Genomic DNA, 24,468 nt, shown 5'->3' with positions numbered 1-24,468 from the left:
CACACTCTATCAGACAGATGGGACATTTTCTTCACCTGGGTTGCAAAACTTATCTAATCCTTAGAGAGTGTGGAGAAATTGGGTTCTTTTCAGGGATTCCTGCATGGGAATGTAAAGGTTCCCAGTAAGAGACAACTGTCTCATAGTGACTTCACAAAGTTTAGAAGACAAGACCCTCGAGCCTAGAAAAGTTTAGTAGGGATGAAGAAATTGTGATGGGGTATGTGAGAACAGTGAATTTAAAAATTATTAATAAAGGTGAAGTGGTTATATTTTACTGATTTTTTATTATGGTAAAATACATACAACATTTACCATCTTAACCATATATAATTATACAACGCAGTGGCATTTAGTACATTTGTAACATTGCACAACCACTACCACTATTCATTTCCAGAACTTCTTCATCATTCCAAACTGTACTCATTCGACAATAACTCCACACTTCCTCCTCCCCCAGCCCCGGGTAACCTCTATCATACCTTCTATCTTTATGACCTTGCTTCTTATAGATATCTTACATAAATGGAATAATACACACTTGTCCTTTTGTTTCTGACTTTTTTCAGTTAGTATAACATTTTCTAGGTTCATTCACGCTATAAGCATCTGTCAGTACTTCACTTCTCTTTATTGCCAAATAATATTCCATTGTATGGATATGCCACATTTTATCTATTCATCTGCTCATGCCATTTGGGTTACTCCTACGTTTTGGCTATTGTGAATAAGGCTACAAAAAATACACTTGAACTCAGATTTTTCACAGATATATATGTTTTTAATTTTCTGGGTATATGCATAGGAGTGGAATTGCTGGGTGAAAGAGTAACTCTATGTTCAAAAACTTGTGGGGAAATGCCAGATTGTTTCCAAAGCAGCTATACCATTTTATATTCCCACCAGAAGTGTAAGAGGCTTCCAATTTCTCTACATCTGCACCAACACTTGTTATTATCTTTTTACAAAATGTTATTATTATAGTCTTTCTATTGGATGTGAAATGGAATCTCATGTGGTTTTGATTTGCATTTCCTTGATGTCTAATGAAGTTGAGTGTTTTTTCATGTGCTCATTGGCCATTTGTTTATCTTCTTTTTTTTTTTTTTTTTTTGCTTATCCTCTTTATGGTAACTGTTTAATGTCTTGTCTGATTCTAAAATCTGTTAGATCTGGGTTGGTTTTGATTGATTCATTCTTTTAAGGGATATGTTCTTGCTTCTTTGCATCTCCAATAATTTTTGACAGACATTGTGAATTTTATTTCTTTGGTTCTGTATATATTTATGTTCCTATACATATTCTTAAGCTTTGTTCTGGGACACAGTTAAGTTACTTGAAAATCATTCAATCCTTCTATGTCTTGCCTTTTTTTTTTTTTTTTTTACTTAAAAAATTGTGATATAAATGACACATAACACTATATTAGTTTCAGATGTACAACACAATGATTCAATATTTGTATATACTGAAAAATGATTACCATAGTCTAGCTAACATCCATCATCACATACAGTTAAATTTTTTGTATTGTTAATGGGAACTTTTAAGATCTACTCTCTTAGCAACTTTCAAATATACAATACAGTATTGTCAACTATTGTCACCAAACTGTACACCATATTCCCACGACTTATTTATTTTATAACTGGAAGTTTAAACCTTTTGACCACCTTCCCCATTTTACTCTCCTTCCCAATGCCCCTCCCCACCACCTCCAGCAAACACAATCTTTTCTATTTGTCTATGAGTTTGGGTGTTTTGTTGTTGTTGTTGTTGTTATTTTGTTTTGCTTTTAGATTCCACATATAAGTGAGATCTTAAGGCATTTGTCTTTCTCTGACTTACTTCACCTAGCATAATGCCCTCTAGGTCCATTCATGTTGTTGCAAATGACAGGATTTCCTTCTTTTTTATAGCTGAGTAATATCCCATTGTGTATATATGCACCACATTTTTTTTTTATCCATTCATCCACTGATGGACACTTAGGTTGCTTCCATGTCTCGGCTATTGTAAATAATGGTGCAATGAACATGAGGGTGCCTAAATCTTTTTGTTTTTGTTTCCTTCAGATACCCGGAAGTGGAATTGATGGATCATACAGTAATTCCATTTTTAATGTTTTGAGGAACCTCTATTCTGTTTCCCATAGTGGCTACACTAATTTACATTCCAACAATAAAGCACAAGGGTTCCCTTTCCACATTCTCACTAACACCTGTTATTTCCTGTCTTTTTGATATTAGCCATTCTGACAGGTATGAGGTGGTATCTCATTGTGGTTTTGATTTGCATTTCCCTGATGATTAGTGATGCTAGCACCTTTTCATGCACCTGGGTCTAGCTTTTAAGATTTGTTGGGTGGGATTAGAACAGAGCTTCGTCTAGAGCTAACTATTCTCTACATCTGGTACAAGACCTTTCTCATTTGTTACCTTTCTCTAAAGGATTTGTTGCTATCTGTTCTGTTGAAAACACTTTGTTGCACATATTGTGCTCAGTGTTCTGGTTGTTATAGAAGAAGGGTAATTTTGGGCCCTTTTCCTCTTATGGCCACAAGCGGAAATTTTTCGTTATTTTCAAATCTGCTGGATTATTTTGATTAGCATGTTGTTGCTTGCTCATTTTTATAATTCTTATCATTCATTTCTGTAAATATTTCATATATATTAGTCTATAATCTACTGCCTAAAGTCCTTGGTGTCTAAATCTATTGCTTGCTGTGTCTATGCAACCTCATTCATAGTGATCTATTTCCTTGAGTGGCTGATGTTTTTTTTTTTTTTTAACTGCTTATTTTTGACAGAGGGAGTGTGAGACAGGGAGTGGCAAAAAGAGAGGGAGACAGAGAATCTAAAGCAGGCTCTCTGCTGTCAGCACAGAGCCCACTGTGGAGCTCGAACCCATGAACCGTGAGATCATGCCCTGAGAAGAAGTTGGTTGCTTAACTGACTGAGCCACCCAGGCACCCCTCCTCCCCCTAACCTTTATTAATGAACACATATTTAGCTGACTTTAATCTGCAAAAAAACTAAACCCCTACCTTTTGGGTGTTTCACTTCAAAGATTATTAGCATATGACTCTGTGAGGAGACAAATGTAGGGCCTAGAACCTCTTAAGGCTCCTTTCAGTGTCCTCTCCTAAATCCAGGATTCTTCAGTGATGTATCTGTCTCTTCCCTTCCTTAATGATGCTATACATCTAAACCTTCAGGAGAACCCTGCCTTTCATATGTGCTACTGCTCACTGCTCCAGTTCCAGCTGTCTTGTGTGTGTGTGTGTGTGTGTGTTCAAGTGTGTGCACGTGCACATGCACACTGTGGATGTTTCCTCTCCTTTTTGCAAGTAGAGAAGAAAGGCCCCTCACAGTATCTATAGCACCATGCTGTCAGGAGTAGAAACCTGGAGGGGTGCCTGGGTGGCTCAGGCAGTTAATCGACCGACTATTCATCTCAGCTCAGGTCATGATCTCATGGTTTGTGAGATGGAGCCTCATGCTGGGCTCTGCACTGACAGCATAGAGCCCGCTTGGGATTCTCTCTGCCCCTCCCCTGTGCACACACAATCTTGCTCTCTTTCTCTCTCTCAAAATAAATAAATAAACATTAAAAAATAAAGAAGTAGAAACCTGGATTTCTTATTTCATCTATTGTTGGTGCCCTAAACACAATACCTGAACTTGGAGATGTCACCGGCCTTGGGCTTCAGTTATGACCTCTGTGTGCAAGACCTTTAAATCTGTACTTCCAGCTTTAACATCTCTCCCATGTTTGTTTGTGTGCGTGCATGTGTGTGTGTGTGTATGTGTGTGTGTATTTTTTTTAATTTAATTTTTTAAGTAAGCTCTAGGCCCAATGTGGAGATTGAACTCATGACCCTGAGGTCAAGAGTCATATACTCTACTGACTGAGCCAGCCAGGTGCCTCCTTTTCTCCCATGTTTTAATTCCCACATTCCCAACTGTTTATTGGACATGTCCATCTGGATAGCTGTCTGATTTAGACTCAGTATATCCAAATCAAAACACGCCTTTCTGTTCTGTCTCTGTATGCCCAAAAATGTTTCCTTCACATTCACAAATCTCAAACATTTCAAGTTGGAAGAGTAAATTTTAAGAGCTCATTTTGCAACTAGGGAAATTGAGGACCAAGGATACTAAATAAATTTTTCCTTATCACTTCCAATTAATTTTTCCCAAATATCTCTTTCATTATGTTATTTCCTGTTAAGGAAACTTCAGTGATTTCCCTTTAGCCTAACCCTTTAGATCTTACAGTCACAGCATTTCCCTCTTGTGACAGTCTCTTGCCAGTTGCCACTGCAATAATCCTTCAGATAAACTCACTCCTTACAAACAAAAACAAAACAAAACTTCAAGGGCATCCCAATATTCATAAGGTTTTAGTTTGGCATTTAAAGGTTTATCAAAATCTTGTTTTAGAGTCCACTATCCCCATACGTGAAGTCTATCTTCCAAATCTTTTTCTTTCTTTCTCATGTCACTCAGCCTAGAAGACTCTTCTTCATCTAATTCTAGTGAAATTCCAACTCTCCTTCAAAACACAGCTTTAACTATCAATTCCTTCACTAGTCTCATCAGACTGAAATTAATTTATCCGCCTGAATTTTTTTTTTTTGCATTTCTGACCTGTAAATTCACAGAACACTTACTAAATTCTGCTTTGTACTGTGCCTTTTTTTCTTTCGATTTCATGTCCTTCCCAAGTTTCCTTAAGCAAAAAGCAAGTGTTTGGTGTTCCCCACAATGCTTAACACAATGCCTGGCACTCAGAAGCTGTGAAGCTGGCTGAAAGAAGAAGTACACTCAAGAGTTTCTTACCTTGGTGATGTCTGTGTGATCTTTGAGCCCGTTGGTCATGCACCAATATCGCCACACATTCAGGGCATACCGCGTGGCTTTGGTAGTATTTGGGCTCACGGCACTGGTACACAGATCATTCAAGTCATCATTAATATTAAATACAGGAAATTTGTTGAGCTTAGTAGAATAGGCTAGAAACAAAAACAACAAAAGGCATTAAAATAATTTGCCATTCCTTTCTTTAGAGAATTACATCTTGGGATCACGTTCAATAACACAAATCTAAGAGGTAACACTTTAAAAATGAAATTTCTATGAAGTAGACATGTATTAGAATAAATAAAGTAGGGAACAATATTTCTAGCATAGAATTAAGGCAGTAAACTTGCCTTTGGCCCTAGTATTTTTGCCATATATATCAACTGATACACCAATGCAGGCATTCCAGTAACAGAAAGAAAAAAAATGAATGCAGAAAAACAAAGAATGTTCTAGCTAAAACTTTCACTGGAAAGAAAAAAAGGCATTCATATGAACAACAAAAAAATAGAAGGAAGTAAGGGAAGGCAAGTTACACATCCTTTCTCTTGACCCTCAGTGCATGTAGAGCCGTGTTTCTCTGTAATATAGTGTCTTATGTACCATCCTGGACAACCTTGAATTAAGTGGTGTTGGCATAGTTCTTTAATTTTTTTCACAAATGAACAAAGAGATATTTAAAATTTTTTTTTAACGTTTTATTTTTATTTATTTTTGAGACAGAGAGAGACAGAGCATGAATGGTGGAAGGGCAAGGAAAGAGGGAGACACAGAATCGGAAGCAGGCTACAGGCTCTGAGCCATCAGCCCAGAGCCCGACGCGGGGCTCGAACTCACGGACCGCGAGATCGTGACCCGGGTGAAGTCGGACGCTTAACCGACTGAGCCACCCAGGCGCCCCTCAAAGAGATATTTAAATCCTGACTCCACAATCCATCAGCTACCTTAGAATCAGAAAAGAAGGTAAAGTGAGAATAACTTTAGGGGAAAGAAGAGAGAACTGCCAGAGGGCCTCACAGCATCTCAGAGAAGAAGGAACAGATTTTAAATTGCAATTGTCAAACTATGTCAGATGAAAACTGGTCTTCCTCAAGGTGTCCACTTTAATTGTTGGCTACCAAAGAGATAATCAAGTCCATAACCATTAGACCTTTTTTTATACTCTGTGATCTACTAAAATCAAGCTTAAATTGTTTAAACTGTTGTCTTTGAATAGAAAAAAAATCAAGGTAGACCACCTTAAAATGAAAGCAATGCCAACCTGTAGTTTATCTAATGGTTCTGATCCTCTTTGGAATGTTTCTATGTTCAAACAAGGTGCTAAGAGGCTGAGAAACAGCAAAATGGAAAGTTAGTGCAATTACCAAGGTGATCTGCAGATTGGTTCCATTTTGCCTAACTCACCTCACCTTTCACTGCTCCCACTGAGGAACTCCCAACCACCAGCTCCTGCTATCCCCAGCATCCACTTGGGCCCAGGACACCACACCAACCTTCCCTACCCGAAGCCGAGAAATCTCCCCATGGTCTTCGTGCCAAATAGTGTCTTTTCTCCCATTTCTAATTCCAAGCTCACTTCTACATAACCTTCTTCACATGAACCCAACTCCTTATTCTCTCCAGTATGTGTCTCACATTTGCTTTATTATTCCTTAGAACTGTGATGTAATTGTGTCCAGAAGATCTCCAGTTGGTTTGTATTGCTCCTTAAGACTGTGTTCTTCACACTTTGAGTTTGCTGTTGAACTGCTGAACACATAATCTACTTTAATAGATGCTTTTAGCAAGAGAGGAAGAAACAGTGCTAGAAATGTTATCCAAAGTGACTGAATCATGTAAGCATATTCTTCTCACCACCCTCATAAACTGAGATCATTCATATTGTTTCTGGGCCTTGCTTGGTATTAATGAAAGGATTCTAGCACAAAATTTATTATTATTACATCTAGTATTAACTGAATGCTTATTATATGCCAAGAGTTATATAAATGATCTGTAATCACTAAGCAATTGTGTTATTGTGTTGTTATACTTATTTTACAGATAAGGAAACTAAGTCACCTCATACATTTAGTAACTTCATACATCACTCATCCAATATTTACCAAGGTGCCCTCTCTGTGCCAGACCCTGGGCTGTCCCAAGTCATGGAGTCAGCAAGTGCCAGAGCTAGGGTATGGACCTGGATCCCACTGACTCTGTGCTCTGGCTGCCACAGCAAAGGCAGCATGTACTACACAGATAAAGTTCTCAGTACAGAATACAATTTAGATATTAGCCACTTATGAAAAGTATATCCTGGCCCCCAACATATACTCGTATTAGCCTTCAGTGAGGAGAACTAAGTCCGATTTATTTGCACAACCACTACAGTTTCACTATGTTTATTATTATTTTTTTAGTGTTTATTTATTTTTGAGAGACAGAGAGATACAGAGCGTGAGCAGGGGAGGGGCAGAGAGGGAGAGGAAGACACAGAGTCAGAAGCAGGCTCCAGACTCTGAGCTGACAGCCGAGAGCCTGATGCAAGGCTCGAACCCATGAACCGCAAGATCATGACCTGAGCCAAAGTTGGATGCTTAACTGACTGAGCCACCCTGGTGCCCCTATTTATTTATTTATTGTTAGTAACCAGAACACAGGATGTATTTGCAACACAGCCCAGTCCCCATCATTTCAGTACAGTACAGGAGCAGAAAAAAGTCACACTGCAAGATAGGAGGTTTAATTATTACATGAAACAATTACATGGCTTTAAATAATTTCATTTTTATCATAGGATAGAGACTGTATACTGAAAATGGAAAACAAAATCCTAGTACATACAGAAACAGTAAAGAATGCTTGTATGCTTACATAAAGGGAAATAAATTGTGTGAAAATGATTAAATGACATATATGTTTCTTTCATAAGTGTATTTAAGGATTAAATTAAACTTACATAATAAGCTGCTCTTTGAAAATTCTGAGTAGAAGTGGCAGAGCTATGGCGTCGAGGGCATTTTTAGGAGACCGTATGATGGAGAAACAAACAAAAGTAAGAACTTATAACTGAATATGGAACAAAGAGGGGACCACTAAAGAAGGATTTGAATTCTCCTTCCATTGGAGAATAGGCAAACTCTGAGCTCAAAGCTAGGAAGAGCTGGCCATTGGAGGGGGAGTGGGCCATGGGGTCAGGTACTCACTCTAAGGACGGCCAGATCTGAACAACCGCCCTGGCTCTCTACGCGTGGCTACCACATACATCATGTACAGCATAGGTGTTGGCAAGTACAGTGTGTAATGTGAGGGAAATCACTGTGGAAGACTATCCTCAGAGTCAGAGACAGAAGGGGCCTTGCCTCGGGAAACCTGAGGCAGCCCCACTGGACACAGGGAAGGAAAAACAAAAAGCAATTGCAAAAAAGCAAAAAATCCCTGAATGCATGCATGCCCCGTCTTAGGTAGCACCTTCCCTGTGTCTACATTTGCAAGTTCCTGGCTTCCCAGCTTGCTTTCAGCTTATACACCCTGAAGGGATGCCTATTCATGGGACTTCTTTGTCCATTCATTATAGCTGGGTGAAGTCCACTTGCAAAACCCTGTGTTCAACTATTAGCCGCAAAAGTGAGCTCTATCCAGATATATCAAACAGGAACACTTAACAATGTCTAAGGAAATCCCTGTGAGCTGGCAGCAATGATACATCTAGACTTTCATTTTAAAATGTGAGCACACAAGCATTACTTGGCAACTGGGGAAAACCAGTAGCATGAAAGTTACCAAGTTTCACAAGCAGATCAACAGGATCCACATTCCCACTCTCCCGCAGTGTTAATTCAGAAAACCAAAGAAAAAGTTTAAAAGATCACAAATGTATCATTACATAAACCTGAGAGCATAATGCATCCTTAAAACAATGACAGCTTTCATTGGAAAAGAAAAAATAGGAGAACAAGAAAGACCGTAGAAATTGAAAATGATTGACAAAGTAATATTTTAAAAATATTTGATAGAAGAACTGTGTATTTGAATGAACACTGCTAAAAGACAAATTAGGGATATGGAAGGAATTTCCCCTGAGGGCAAGCAAAATCATAACAGTTTTTAAATTATGAGGGTGGGTTAAGAGGGGTGGGAGACTGATATAGGAGATTCAAAATCCATCTGATAAGAGTTCAAAAGAAAAAATTGAGAAGATAGAATACAATAAATAGTCAAAGAAATAATATATGAAAAGTTCCATTAATCAAAGAGATTTTAATCTTTAGGATGTTAAAGCTCATGAACTGTCAAACAGACATACTGAAGAAGACACATATATAAACATATCTTAGTGAAATTTCCAAGGTCTATGAACAAAAAAGAAAATTCTGTGATCCTTCTAGTAAGAGGGGTAGCGGGGAGCCATTAACAGTAACATGAATCAGATTTCTCATCTGTGACACCCCATGCTACAATATAATGACTCTGTCTTCTCAGAGTTGTAAGAGGAAAAGGCTAAGAAATGAATAATTCTATTACCTACCTAAGGTATCATTCAAGTGCTAGGGCAAAATAAAGACATTTTCAATCGTGAAAGACAAAGCATCAAGAACAAGTTAACAGAAGAAAAGAAAACTCAAAAATGATGGCAGGAGGACTTCCGCTTAGGGCTATCATGAAGCAGCTGGTATTACACTATCTTTCCTGCTGAAAATAAAGCTAGATACAATGCCCTGGAAAACAACCACAGTAACTGGAACTCAAGGAGCAAACATCCTGGTGAGAAGGGAAATGCACAGAGGGGAGTCCTGCATTGATTGCCATGTTTTCCTCTTCAGTCATCTGAAGGGTTGCAGTGCAGGTCATAGAACCCAAACAAACAAGCAGCCTGCAGTCTACAGCAATCCTAGGGAAACAAGTACACAAATATTCAAGTACAGGGCTAACAAGCAGCCAGTACTTGAGAGTCGGAGAACCTGGAGGAAGGGAACCATGCAAAAGTAAGCCAACATTCTGCATGCAATTTTCCTTCTAGGAATTACTGATTCCTAAGCTAAACACACAGGGGTAAGATGCAAAAAAACCAAGTAGAAAGGAGAAATCACTAAGAGGAAACCTCATGGCACTGAGGGTCAAGAATAGTAATCCAGGGCCTTCCAAGGCATAAAAAACTTGGTAACAATACAGACTTTCATTTGAGACCCAGGAAGGGCTTAACTGTAAGAATAAGAGAAACGAAATACAGATGGTCCCTGACTTACTATGGTTCGACTTTATAATGATGCAAAAGTAATAGGCATTCAGTAGAAACTGTACTTCAGAATTTGAATTTTGATCTTTTCCTGGGCTAAGCAATATGTGGTAAGATGCTCTCTCACAATGCAGGGCAAGGGTGGCCAGCTGCAGCTCCACATGTCAGCCACATGATAAGGGTAAACAACCGATACTCTCATAACCATTCTGTACCCATACGACCATTCTGTCTTTCACTTTCAGTACAGTATTCAGTAAATTACATGAGATATTCAACACTTTACTATAAAACAGGCTTTGTGTTAGATGATTTTGCCCAACTGTAGGCTAATGTCAGTGTTCTGAGCACATGGAGGGTTAGGCTAGGCAGAGATGTTCACTAGGTTAGGCGTATTAAATGCATTTTCTACCGAAAACATTTTTAACTTATGATGGGTTTATCAAGATATAACCTCACTGTAAGTCAAGGAAGACCTGTAGAACAGTCTCACCTGGGTTGAGGTGATCTGCCTACCTTATTTGCTAGCTAGCAGAAATTTAAATCCTCTCTGGAGGAAGGATAACATCTTCAGCAAGCTTTCATACAAAATGGCCATCATTCATAACAAGTTAACAGACATAGTATAAAATAAGGCCAAATGAATGAAAAACAAGAGAAAAATCAGACATGATTATCCAGATTACTGGAATTGTCAGACACGGACTTTCAAGTAAGTTTAATATGTTCAAGAAAATAAGAAAAAGGTAGAGAATTTTACTAGAGCATTAAAATCTATTAGCAAAATGGAACTTACAAAATCCTCTTCCGTCTTTCTCTTCGTCCTCTTTCCTTCATCTGTTTCCCTTTTCTTCCTGAACTACTCAGTTTCAAAACTGTTGGTGGGGCAGAGCAAAGTAGACACCTGTACTGGAGTATGTGTATGTTGAAGGGACTGTGGTGGCTTACAGTGAGGCATGAAGCCTGAAAGGGTAAAGAGGACACCTGCATAGAACTGCCCAATGAGGGGTGTAGGAAGCTGGGGCAAGAAATATGTTTCAGTGGGGAGACAATAGATCCTGAACTCAGAGGAAAAAAAACATCTCATGCAGTGGTATCCAGGTATGTGGTGTGACTGTCTGAGCAGACTAAGGACACCCACACAGCAGCGGGAGATATGGGGAAAAGCCCTATGTGAAAAGTTAGAGTCTTGCTGGAGTGAGTAGGGCTTCCCTGCATGGGAGTGGCCTGGTGCCAGTTATCACAGCCCAAGAAGTGTGATGAGAGCTTTCCATGCAGGAGGGCTTACCAGCATAGGATGTCAGGATTTGAGTGCAGTGAGAAAGGGATCTGTGGTTGGGAGGATGGCCCAGTGCAGGGTGTTATAAGTTGAGGAGATAAAAGACAAGGAGAAAATCTTAAAAGAAACTGGAGGAAAAGTACAAATTACCTTCAATGGAGCAACAACAGATTGATTGGTTTTTCAACTGGTATGATGGAAGCCAGCAGACAGATGATCATCTTTAACATGCTGAAAGAAAACTGCTACAAGTGTAGAATTCATACTAAGCAAAGCATCCTTCAAAAATAAAGGTGAACTACAGAGGAAGTCATACAAAATAATGAATGTCTTCGTTATCAGCAGTCAAGCATTAAGTGATAATAAAGGGAGTTTTTCAGGCAAAGGAAGTGATCCAGGATGTAAGCACATTGATATAGCAAAAAATAAAGAATACTGGAAAGATTGAATATGTAGGTGAATCTAAATGAATGCAGCTGTTTAAAACAATACTAGTGGTGTCTTGGGCTTTAAATGCATGTAGAATTAATATTCATTACAACAGCACAGAAGACAGTAACTGGAGCTAGTGTTGAAAGGTCTTTGTATTATCCAGAAAATGATGAAAACACTAATTTAAAGTAGACCTTAACAGTACAAGGATGCATATTTTAATCTCCATGGTAACCACTACAAGAATATTGAAAGAATGTATAAGTTGATAGGGGAGGAAGATGGGAATAAAAAAAAAAAAACTTGCTTAATCAAAAACAAGGCACAAAGAATAGATAAGACAAAGCAAAAAATGTAGGATATATTTATTTTTTATTTTTATCTATTTATCTATCTATTTATTTATTTTGAGAGACAGAGAGAGAGATTGAGAGAGCGTGTGCACAGGAGAGGCAGAGAGGGGGAGAGAGAATCCCAAGCAGGCTCTGCACTGTCAGTGCAGAACCTGATGCAGGGCTCAAACTCACAAACTGTGAGATCATGACTTGAGCTCATATCAAGAGTTGGATGCTTAACCAACCGAGCGACCCAGGTGCTCCTAGGATATATTTACACCTAAAAGTATCAATTATTACAGGATCAATATTTCAATTAAAAGATAAGTGATGTCGGGGCGCCTGGGTGGTGCAGTCGGTTAAGCGTCCGACTTCAGCCAGGTCACGATCTCGCGGTCCGGGAGTTCCAGCCCCACGTCGGGCTCTGGGCTGATGGCTCGGGGCCTGGAGCCTGTTTCCGATTCTGTGTCTCCCTCTCTCTCTGCCCCTCCCCCGTTCATGCTCTGTTTCTCTCTGTCCCAAAAATAAATAAACGTTGAAAAAAAAAGATAAGTGATGTCAGTCTGGATAAACAAAACTCAGCTACGTGTCCCTTACACATAGGAATAAACGGGGTAGAAAGGTTGAAAGCAAAAGGATGAAAAAAAGATATACCATATAAACAATAAAGAAAAGAAGGCTGGTATAGCTATCTATCAGACAAAACAGACTTTAAGGCAACAAGTATTACTAAAAATAAAGAGACCTTTTTTTAGGTTTATTTATTTGAGAGTGGGAGAATGCACACCTGCAGGGGAGAGGCAGAGAGAGAAGGAGAGAGAGAATCCAAGCCAGCTCCACACTGTCAGTGCAAGCCTGATGCAGGACTCATACTCACAAACTGTGAGATCATGACCTGAGCCTAAATCAAGAATCAGACACTTAACTGACTGAGCCACCTAGGCGCCCCTAAAGAGAAATGTTATAAAATTCAACAGAAAGATATAACAATCCTAAATTTCTATAGATCGAATCACATAGCTGCAAAATATAAAAAGCTAAAGTTGTAAGAATTTTAAAAAGATATAGGCAAATCTACAACTAACATTTTAATATATCCTTTTCCATAATCAACAAAATAAGCACACACAGAAAACAGTAAAGATATAGAAGACTTAAACAATGCAAGTATCAAACTGTACTTAATTGATAGACAAAGAGCCACATATCTAACAACTTCAGAAAACACATTCTTTTCAAAGATACATGGCACTTTTACCAAAATAGAAATGCTAGGACCTAAAGCCAATTTCCACATTCCAAAGGATTAAATCATGCAGAATATCAGCAAAATTAAAATATAAATCAATTACAAGAAGATAACTTTTGACAATTAAGCAATATTATGCTTTTAAATAAACCCCTGATGAATGGAAAAAAACTCAATGGGAATTAGAAAATATTTCAAACTGAATGATAACAATAATATACATGTCAAAGTTGTGAGATGCACTTTTTGCAGTACCTATAGAGAAAATGATAGCATTGAATGCAGAGATTAGGAAGGAAGAAAGGTTGAATATCAACTGTACTAGGAAATTATAAAAAGAATAACATATATACTCAAAGAAGTAGAAAGAAGGTAATAATACATATATTAGAAATCAATGAAATAGGAAATTTACAATTAAAAAAAAGTAATGCCAAAAAGATTGGAAAAGACTAACAAAATTAATAAACTGGTATAAAAAATGAGAGAAGACACAAATTGCTATAGCAAGAATGAAACAGGTGTTATCACTACAGATCCTACAGATATTAAAAAGACAGTAAAAAGATATTATGAACAATTTGATGCCAATAAATTTGAAAATTTGGACAAAATGCACAAATATCTAGAAAAGCCACAACTTACTAAAACTGAACAAGAAATGTAAAATTTAAATAGTACTACACCCATTAAAGATATTGACTCTATAATTTAAAATATCACAAAAAAGGGGTGCCTGGGTGGCTCAGTCAGTTAGGCATCTGACTTCAGGTCATGATGTCGCTGTTCACAGGTTCAAGTCCTGTGTTGGGCTCTGTGCTGACAGCTCAGAGCCTGGAGCCTGCTTCAGATTCTGTCTCCCTCTGTCTCTGCCCCTCCCCTGCTAGTACTGTGTCTCTCTCACTCTCAAAAATAAATAAAACATTTTTAAAAATTAAAATAGCACAAAAAACCCTTCAGGTTCAGATGGATTTCACTAGCAAATTCTTTTAACGTTTAAGGAATACATAATGCTAAACCTAAAAACTCTGCTAGTGACAGAAAATGAGAGAATAATACTCATTTTCTTTTATAGGGCAGCATAACTTTTCTATTAAAAATATAACAAGAACAATACAATAAAAGAAAATTACAAGCCAACACAGCCCATAAACACACAAAAATCCTTACATAATATGAGCCAACTGAATGCCTACTTCACACCACAAACAAACAACAATTCCAAATGGATTATGACCTAAATATGAATGGTTAAACAATAAAGCTTCTAGAAAAAAAACATAGGAGACCATTGTTATGACTTTGGGGTAGCTACATATTTTAAAAAATTGTTTTTAATGTTTTTTTTATTTATTAAAAAAATTTTTTTTTACATTTATTCATTTTAAGAGACAGAGAGAGACAGAGCACAAGCAGGGGAGGGGCAGAGAGAGAGGGAGACACAGAATCTGAAGCAGGCTCCAGGCTCCCAGCTATCAGCACAGAGCCCAATGCAGGGCTCAAACTCACAAACAGCGATATCATGACCTGAGCCGAAGTCAGATGCACAAATGACTGAGCCACCCAGGTGCCCCATGTTTTTTTTTTTTATTTTTGAGAGGGATAAAGAGACAGAGTGCAAGTGGGGAAGGGGCAGAGAAAGGGAGACACAGAATCTGAAGCAGGCTCCAGGCTCTGAGCTGTCAGCACAGAGCCTGACAAAACCCATAAGCCTTGAAGTTGGATACTTAACCAACTGAGCCACCCAGGTGCCCCGCGACATATTTTTAATAGAATATCAGTAATATTACCCCAAAACTAAATGATTGACAAATTGAATCATTAAAATTAAAAAGACATTTATGAAAATGCACCATTTGGAGGGTGCAAAGGGAAGCCACATGGTGGGAGAAGATATATCTGAAGGGTGTATCTATAACAAACCAATTAGAAGGCAGCTAGTCCCATTAAAAATGGACAAATTGAATGGACACTGCATAAAATAAGAAATACCATTAATATTTCAGGAAATGTAAGTTAAAATGTATTCACCAAAATGTCTAAAATGAAAAACAAAATCTGCAAATATCAAGCATTGGTGAGGAGGTGGAGTGACAAGAATACTCCCACTCAGCTGGTAGGAGTGGCACTTGCACAAGCACTTTGGAAACTAATTGGTAGTATCTACTAAAGTTGAACACACAATATTCTTTTTTTTTTTAATGTTTAATTTTGAGAAAGCATGCATGTGTGAGCGGGTGAGGAGCAGAGAGAGAGGGAGAGAGAATCCAAGCAGGCTCCATGCTGTCAGCACAGAGCCTGTCACAGGGCTCAATCTCATAAACCATTAGATCATGACTTGAGCTGAAAGCAAGAGTCAGATGCTTAACCGATTAAGCACTCAGGTGCCCCAGAACACACAAATATTCTATGATCCAGCAATCCTACACCTGAGTATACACCCAACAGAAATAGGTACATGTTTACTGAAAGGCATATGAGTGTTCATAAAAGCACAATAAGAGAAAGCCCTGAACAGGAAATATCCCTAAGTCCATAATAGAATGCATTTTAAATTATAAAATATTTATACAATAATTTATTGTATAATAATGTCATTATTTATAATAATGACAAGGAATGAGTACTGGAATCAACTAACATGAAAAATATGGATGAAGCCAACAAACACGAGGTTAAACAAAAGAGTCCAGACACAACACAGTATATTGAAATCGTTCCCTTATATAATCTGAAAACAGATAAAGTGACTCTTAACATAGCGGTTATCTTAGGGAGGTAACTAAGGCAGGGCACGTGAGGGAATTTTATGGGGTTCAGTAATGTTCTATGTTACAGCAATAAGCTTGCTTCATAAAAAATTAATCAAACTGTACATTAACTATTTGTGTACTTTTATGTTTATAAAATTCAGTAAGAAAACTTTCAAAAATCCTTAAAATTAAAAATATATAAACCTAATAAATGAAGAGTCATAACATGTACCTGGATGGGAAGGTTCAACATTATAAAGATGTTTAATTTCTTCAAGTAATCTTTGATGTGGTGTAATTCCAATTAAAATCCCTCCCTTTTGTTATTACTGGTCAGGTTGATTCTAAAGTTTCTCTAGGAGAGTAAATGCATAAGAAAAGGAAGGCAATTTTGAAAATAACTGGGAGGCTTTGCCCTGAAAGAAATAAACATGTACTATAACACTGCAATAATTTATAGTTTAAGTTCTGGTAAAGAAAAAGACAAATAGATCAGTGCTATAGAAGAAAGTCCAAAAGACGTCTGTGTAAATATGCAAATTGAGTCGATAAAAAAGGCTCCAATACGAATTGCTGGGGAAAGGATGGACTCTTCAATAAATGCATTGAGATAATAAGCTATTGAGTTGGAAAAACAAAAACAAAAGCAAATTTAGATTCCTATTTCATACCACACACAACGCATTTCCAAATGGATCTTTTTTCAAAAGGCTCTTTCCATAAAGAAGACAATTTCCATGATTTTGGGAGTAAGAAAAGCCTTTCTCAGCATGATACAGCCCAGAGCTATAAAAAATAGATTAACAAATCAGATGACATAAAAATTCAAAAGTTCTGCATTGAATAAATTTTAAAAGACAATAAACAGACCTGGAGAAATACTTATAACACATAAAGTGACAAAGTACATATGAAAATCTTCCTTAAATCAATTGGAAAAAGATAACTCACTAGAAAATGGGCCCAGGATGTGACAGGTAATTATTCATAGAAGAAATACAAACAACAAAAGCATTAATAATAATAAGACCTTATAATCAAAAGAGGATGTATTTCATTTATCAGACTGGCAAAAATATAAAAAGGTCTATATCTAAGTATTGGCTCGGATAGGGGGAAATTGCACTAGAGTTTAGAAAAAAAAATTGGAAGGGTAAGGATACATATCACCCTGTAAGTATTTAGCTCTGTGCGACTTTTAAGCTTTATAATATGAATAATTATTTTTGCCAGTCATAAAAATGACTAGGATTTTGGAAATGTACATGCAGGAAAAATAAATGTTTTTTATTTGACCCAGGAATTCCTCTTGTAGAAATTTATGCTGGACACTTAATCATAGATATGCACAAAAATGTATGCTCAAGGATGTTCTTGAAGGCAAATGTGTAACAGGGAAAAACTGGATACAAATCCAAGCCAACAAAAGCATTGTAAGCTAGATTTTGGTACTACTATGCAATGGAAAGCTATGTAACTATATGATAATCACACTTTCAAAGGCTAACGATCCAGGGCGCCTGGGCGGCTCAATGGGTTGAGCGTCTGACTTTGGCTCAGGTCATGATCCCATCCATGGTCTGTGGGTCCAGGCTGACAGCTCGGAACCTGCTTCATATTGTGTGTCTCCCTCTCTCTCAGCCCCTCCCCTGCTTGTGCTCTGTCTCTGTCTCTCTCAAAATAAAATAAAATAAAACAAGACAAAAAAATCAACGGCTAAAGACCTTTTCCAAATGTACAAAACAGTAAATACAGTTTGACTACATTGTTTTTTTACTACAACTTTTGAAGGGCATCTAAGCATAAGAATTAGAAAATAAAACACCAAAATGTTAAAAGTTGTTTTTATGGGTAGTAAAATTCCTGTGATTTTTATTTCCTATTCTACTTATCAGTATTTGTCAAATTGTTCACAATTAGTATTTATTTATTGCCTTTACATTTTAAAAGCATTATTAACTGTAATAAAGAAAATATGCTCTTTTAAAAAACAGTAGTTTGGTCTGAGGATGCTTGCCACCAAACTAAATGTTTGCTTTCAACATAATCTTTTCAGATGATGTATCACCAACATTAAGTATTTTGTACATATGAGCCATTTTAGTTACTTGATGTCTTTTCAGAAAAGATAATTATGAATAAATTAAATAAAATTAAAAAAAAAATATTTTCTGAGTTGTAGGCTAAATATTACTCAGTTTGAATTCTAATATTCTTCCTCTATTGGGGAAATAAAATTTGTCCGATTTTATTTCATTAAAAAATTTTTTTAATGTTTATTTTTGAGAGAGAGATAAGAGTGCAAGCAGGGGAAGGGCAGAAAAAGATGGGAGACACAGAATCCGAAGCAGGCTCCAGGCTCCAAGCTGTTAGCACAGAGCCTGACACGGGGCTCAAATCCACAGACTGTGAGATCATGACCTGAGTCAAAGTTGGACCCTTAACCAACTGGTGCCCCTAGGCGCCCCTAATTTGTCCCATTTTAAATGTGTAACTTGTAAACAAATTTAAAGGTGAGTTTCTTGTTTCTTGAAGTACCAAGAACACATAAACTAAGTTACAACTACTGATAAAGTAACTTTAATACAATTTAAAATACTATCACGCAAAAATAAAGCTGTTGTTTCTATTTGCAATATTCACTTTTTTTTATTTAAAAAAATTTTAATGTTTCCATATTTTTGAGAGAGAGAGAGAAACAGAGAGAGAGAGACAGAGCATAAGTTGGGGAGGGGCAGAGAGAGAAGGAGACACAGAATCTGAAGCAGGCTCCAGGCTTTGAGCTGTCAGCCGGGAGCCCAACACAGGGCTCAAACCCACAAACTGTGAGATTGTGACCGGAGCCGAAGTTGGACGCTCAACCGGCTAAGCCACCCAGGTGTCCCTGCAATATTCAGCTTTCTATGAGTAAAGACTGGTGGATTATTCATAGACATGAAATAAATACATTTGCATTTTGGCAAAACCAATGACTGGGATAAGGAACATTATATTTTCTGGTTTTTCTGGTTTTTTATTTTAACATTTTTCTCTATTAATTTTAGTGACATAACAAAGATGTCTGAAGTGATAATCATTTTGAATACCCATTCCTATTCTGCTCAAAGAATGTCATCAAATAAGCTAAATGCAAAAAATGGCACATGGAGAATTATGACCAAAAAGACTTTCTTAAAAACTAGGAAGTCCGGAACCTGACATCTACTTTGCTGGGTGTAACTTTCATACAACTGGCTGACAGAGCTCACAGACAAGGAGTTTGCAGTGGAGCCTTCTGTTTCATTAATAGGACTTTTGGACCTGGGGCTCCAGGAAGCATAGGATTAATTCAGCTGTTCTAAAGTGTCTTCCCTACCCTATGGGCTGCATATGAACGCACACATGTAGAAATGACTCTCTTCCAAGATTTCCCCTCCACAGCGGTTAGAAACAACACCTGATATTCATTGACTATATCCTGGGGCCTAAGGCACAGTGACCAGGACAATTTTTTTTTTTTTCAAAATGAGGCTATGTTTTTAAAAACGTTTGTTTTAGCTACAAAGAGCAGCCAGCCAGCTTTGCAGAAAACCATTTATTAAGTGAAGGAAGACTGGTCATATCCAAATACAGACAAAATACTGTGACTAAAGCATGCTCTCATTATGGAGACATCACGGATGCTCATTAGCTGATTTTATTGGATTTTTTTTCTTACTTCCATAGGTTTTAGGCTGTATCAACAAATACTGAAAGCAAAAGAAAATCACACGACGTTAGAGGCCAATATACACACAATGGAATAAGCCACTGGGACATAAAACTAGAATTTTATTTAGAGCACAAGTACACAGACAAATATGAAGCAAAAACAGTGAGCTGAAAAAGATGAAAACATTGTAGTGTGAAACGCAGTGAGCAGCAAAATAAAGATGAAGCCAACAGTATATTCTTATTAACAAAAAAAGGTCTATCATATTAATACAAATATCAACTGGCAGAGGATTAACCAAGAGCATCAAAGTCACACATTTTAACATATTAACAGAAATTTCCCTCCATTTCAATTCACCTTTCTCCTCTTTCACAAATTATAACTGCAGCAGTTTAAGAGAGAATTTTAAAATATGATTAGAATGAACATCAGGCACACATGTGCTTTTTTTCACGTAAGTCAGTTAAAAGTCAAGTGGCCGGAAAATATATCAAAAATGACACTCTACCAAATGGGTGGGGGGAGTAATAAATGTATCTTCAAAGAACAGTACCATTTTTCATAACATTTTTCTAAGTATTCACTGTGGTGGCTATATTTCTGTTTTAAACAAGTGTCTGGAGTTAAATTATACTGAATACATTCATAAATCTACCTTTTTATTCCCAATTAACCTCTAAGTGGTAGAATGAAAGAAATCTTCATAAGGAAGATCTTATTTAAGTTGAACACAGCATTCATTCTAATAAGCAACCAAAGTTCTTCATTTGAACAGATAAATGAGTGATTTAAGTGATTCTGTTGAATCCAAAATGCTTCCAGTCATTCTCTTACCAGGTTTCAGGCCTATGGGGTTACATTTACATTTTCAGATTACAACGAAAAAGGGGGCTATCTGGCAAATCTAGGTCTAATTTTAGCAGTGAAAAAAAGTTTTAAAGTCATGATGGAAATATACTATATAAATTAGAAACCTAATAAATACATATGTATTACTTAAAAGTTGCCCTGGGCATAAGGGCCTTAGGACAGACATACAAAATGTAAAGAAGATCCAAAATAGGGAAAAAAAATCCAAGAGCAGGATTCAAATAAACGTGCCCACAGCTATCTAATAGAAACCATTAATCATCATGATCTATCATGCCATAATCTTTGGTGTCCAAAATATAAAAGAAATTCTATGTATAAACACCTCACCTGAAAACCCCCAATGCAGGAATCAAGAAATACTTTAGTGTTGTTCTGGAGGCCACTGGACAAGGGCAGAACTTCTTTAGAACATACATAATTGAGTTTCCTTTTATTGCTTTATCACCTCCATTGAGGGGTAAATGTTTAAAGCATATTCTGGAGAAAAGGCTCACAATTAAAATCTGCCTTTCTTTTCCTTTAAGCAAAGGAGTGGCAGGGGCCTTGATGAATTAGTTTTAATATTCTTAAAATTAAATCAGCAATTTCAGCAGCAATGTTTCCAAATACAGCATTGGCTGTCACCATGTATCTGACAGTCACACAAAAAGCCTCTACATAACTCAGGAGATTAAAGAAATCTCATAATTATAAACCCATTGAGCAGACAGAATGAAACCCTGCACTAAGCAAGGAATTTTGACATGTTGGTATTAAAATGCTCTTAAGAACATAGCCTACTTTTCTTTAACATTTTATGACTGTTTCCCTTCCAGTTTGAGTATAAATGTATAATATTTCCCCCATGTTGAATTTTAACAAAACATAGAATTCATCCACTTTTCTCTAGAATTGCAGGGTTTGTTTGGAAATACTGACACAAGATGTAAAATACTAGGAAAAACTAACGACAGGTGGGTATGAAAAAATTCTGATGGTCATAAGGCAGCCAAATAGGTTATAAAGCCCATGTGAATGCTGAATATAAAAGTTAATTATTTGGGAACTCTGAGACTTCCACAGTCCCTAATAAATAAATTTGAAAAGCTAAAAATTCTTATTAAAACCAATTCAAACAATAAGCCAGGATAACCAACAAAAATGATGTAGGCACCTCATAGTTCTGTTATTACATCATTTACCTGGATAGAAATAACCAGATAAAAGTAAATTAAGCTGCTACATTGTCATTCCATAGGATTTTTCTGTAAGGTGTTCAAGTATCAGAAGAACAAAATAGATTTGAGGTGGGAGGAGTACCGAAAAAGCTAAAAATTCTTGCTTTCTCTTTTTGCAAACATTTCCTTTCAAAGAGTTGGGGGAAAGTATGGAAGAAAATTTGACGTGGAATTTACACATGTGAAACAAGATGCTGAAGTTGGCACCACTTGACAACTACAATATTTCCTTCCGTAGAGGCCACTAAGTGCTGGCTCAAAATATTAAACAACTAAGTACACATTTTCACAAGTCACACATACAACTGTTGACTGGCACAGCCTCTTAGCACAGTTCTTCAGTTTAGCTACAATAAGTGATAGCAGCAATGGTTAACAATTCCACATAAACATCACAAACACAGATAGGAAAGGGCACCTATAACAACATGCAAATCTCAACAGTGACATCACTGAATATTACACAATGCATAGAAATTGTAATGGTTTTTGGCAAGATGGGGTTTTTTTGTAACAAATACTTTATAAAACAAAAGTTCTTTTGTTATAAATGCTATTTAAAAAGTTGTAATATAATGAACTGTATAAAAATTCAGTTAGATAAAGTTAATCTGGGTGGATTAATACTAAAATGGACCTGCTACTTCATCCAGTATAAATAATCCATTATAAATTAATTTCTAGTGGAAGTATACTAAGTTATTTGATTTATAAAATGTAAGAATTACAGAAAGTAAACAGACATAAAAATCACTTAAATACAGTATGCGCAATTACTGTTAAGGTTCTATATTGCTGATGTCTTCCTAATTCTACTTACCACAAATAAATAAATTATACCAAAGCATTTTCAAAGCTCTTTGAAATGGATGTACCATGGTAAAAATACTCTCTAATTCCAGTGTAATACAAAGGAGAACATTAGAAGTCTAGCAAAATTCAACACTGCATTCAAAAGACAATTCCACTGTACTTAAAAAAAAAAAATCCTAGAATTTCACCTTTTTTCTTCAACTATAATCTGGTAAATATAATTTGTAAAATAAAAATTTGTGAAAATTTTTCATTTATGCTTGAATTCTTTTTTAGAAGAACAAGCAGGATAATCAGAGAATTTATAAATACTTTGTATTTCTACATCTTCCTGCTATAGGTCTTCCATTAGTTCCCATTTTCTCTTTCTTCCCTATCTTTAACTAAATTCACTTCAGAAACATCCTAATTATGTCGATAGAACTTTGATCCTTTGGATTGAAGATACATCTCAAACCTTCAAGATGATATTTTAACCTTTCCATAGAGTAAAAAAGGATATTATAGACTGCATTTGAAACTAATAATATAGATACTATGAAGCTGGATATGCAAATGAGTGTCACAATAAACAAAAAGTTACTTTTTAGTTCATGATCTATAATTGGAATTCATATACTTGAAAACTGTAGTTTGTTTTCCCTCTGTAAATGAAAACTAAGTATGAATGGGGAGAGATGCTTGTTAAAAAATGATTACATTTAGAGATTATTCCATCAAATTTCAAAAAGAAGTTGCTAAATCAAGATATAACACTATACAATGAAAAGTGACAATTCACATGTAAAAATAGCCTATTTGGAAACTAGCAGCTTGAATCTACTTCTAATAGAAACTTGACTGAGGGCTTAAAAACCAATTACAATTTTGAAAACAAGAAAAGGATACTCTTTCTCAGTGGAAACGCAGGGTTGTTTTCCCTCCCTAAACTCTGATCTATGGATTAGAAGTCAGGGTGCCTAGGTTCTAGTTCTGGTTCTGACAAGGTGTGTACACCTGGGCATTCATCTAATGTCTCTAGGACTGTTCCTCTCTTCTATAAAAAAGAGGGGTAGATTAGGTTAGATGTTTCCAGTCTTATTTTCCAGACTCCCCATGTGAAGGATGTGTCATAGAGGTAGTAGCTCATTCAGTCTAGTGAGTCTCAAAATAGGAAGGTAGGGGCATAGGGAACATGAGAATTCCTGGGGAATCAGCGTGAGGACTCCCTTTGCAATCTCTACTCCTTGACCTCCTTGTCCTCTACTCCCAAGAGGACATGGTGACTCCTATTCTTCATAGCACTGAAAAGCACTGGACTCGAGGTTCTCTTGGTCAGCCTCTAGGATTGTAATTCAGCAAAGATGATGGTTCACATTAATATTCTGACCTAATTAATATTCTGATCAAATTAATACTGACTTCATTAATACTGAGTGTAATTCAACAAAGTCATGGTTTAGAAACCAACTCAATTGTATTAAAATGTTGTCTTTTAAAAATAATGCAATCTTTCATACCAACCTAGGTGTTTCCCTCCATCTGATTAATTTACAAATAGGATGAAGCATGATAAATTTTTATTAACTTCCTTTTCTCTGATTAGAAGTGAAATCAGAGTTGTTGGCAGTTTGCCAATATCATCCCCTTTTCTGTTTTATATCATTAGAAATACATTAACCAAAGATGATATATGGAGTATATTTATGTCCCAGTTATATTCTATGGCAAGGATCTCTTAAAATCATCCTGTCTTCA

General features: G+C 36.6%; 1 protein-coding gene across 2 annotated transcripts in view; it reads right to left on the bottom strand.

The window, feature by feature from the left end:
- KIAA1958 (KIAA1958 ortholog) overlaps positions 1-24,468 on the bottom strand; it is a 161,694-nt gene that overhangs the window by 16,634 nt on the left and 120,592 nt on the right. For both annotated transcript variants that reach the window (XM_043565535.1, XM_043565534.1), the window contains one exon: positions 4,848-5,020. In XM_043565535.1, coding sequence (XP_043421470.1) covers positions 4,848-5,020 — 173 coding nt within the window. The remainder of the gene's footprint in view (positions 1-4,847; positions 5,021-24,468) is intronic.

The sequence above is a fragment of the Prionailurus bengalensis genome, chromosome D4 (genome assembly GCF_016509475.1).
Source record: "Prionailurus bengalensis isolate Pbe53 chromosome D4, Fcat_Pben_1.1_paternal_pri, whole genome shotgun sequence".
Taxonomy (NCBI): Eukaryota; Metazoa; Chordata; class Mammalia; order Carnivora; family Felidae; genus Prionailurus; species Prionailurus bengalensis.
This window is presented reverse-complemented; position numbering and strand designations above follow the sequence as displayed.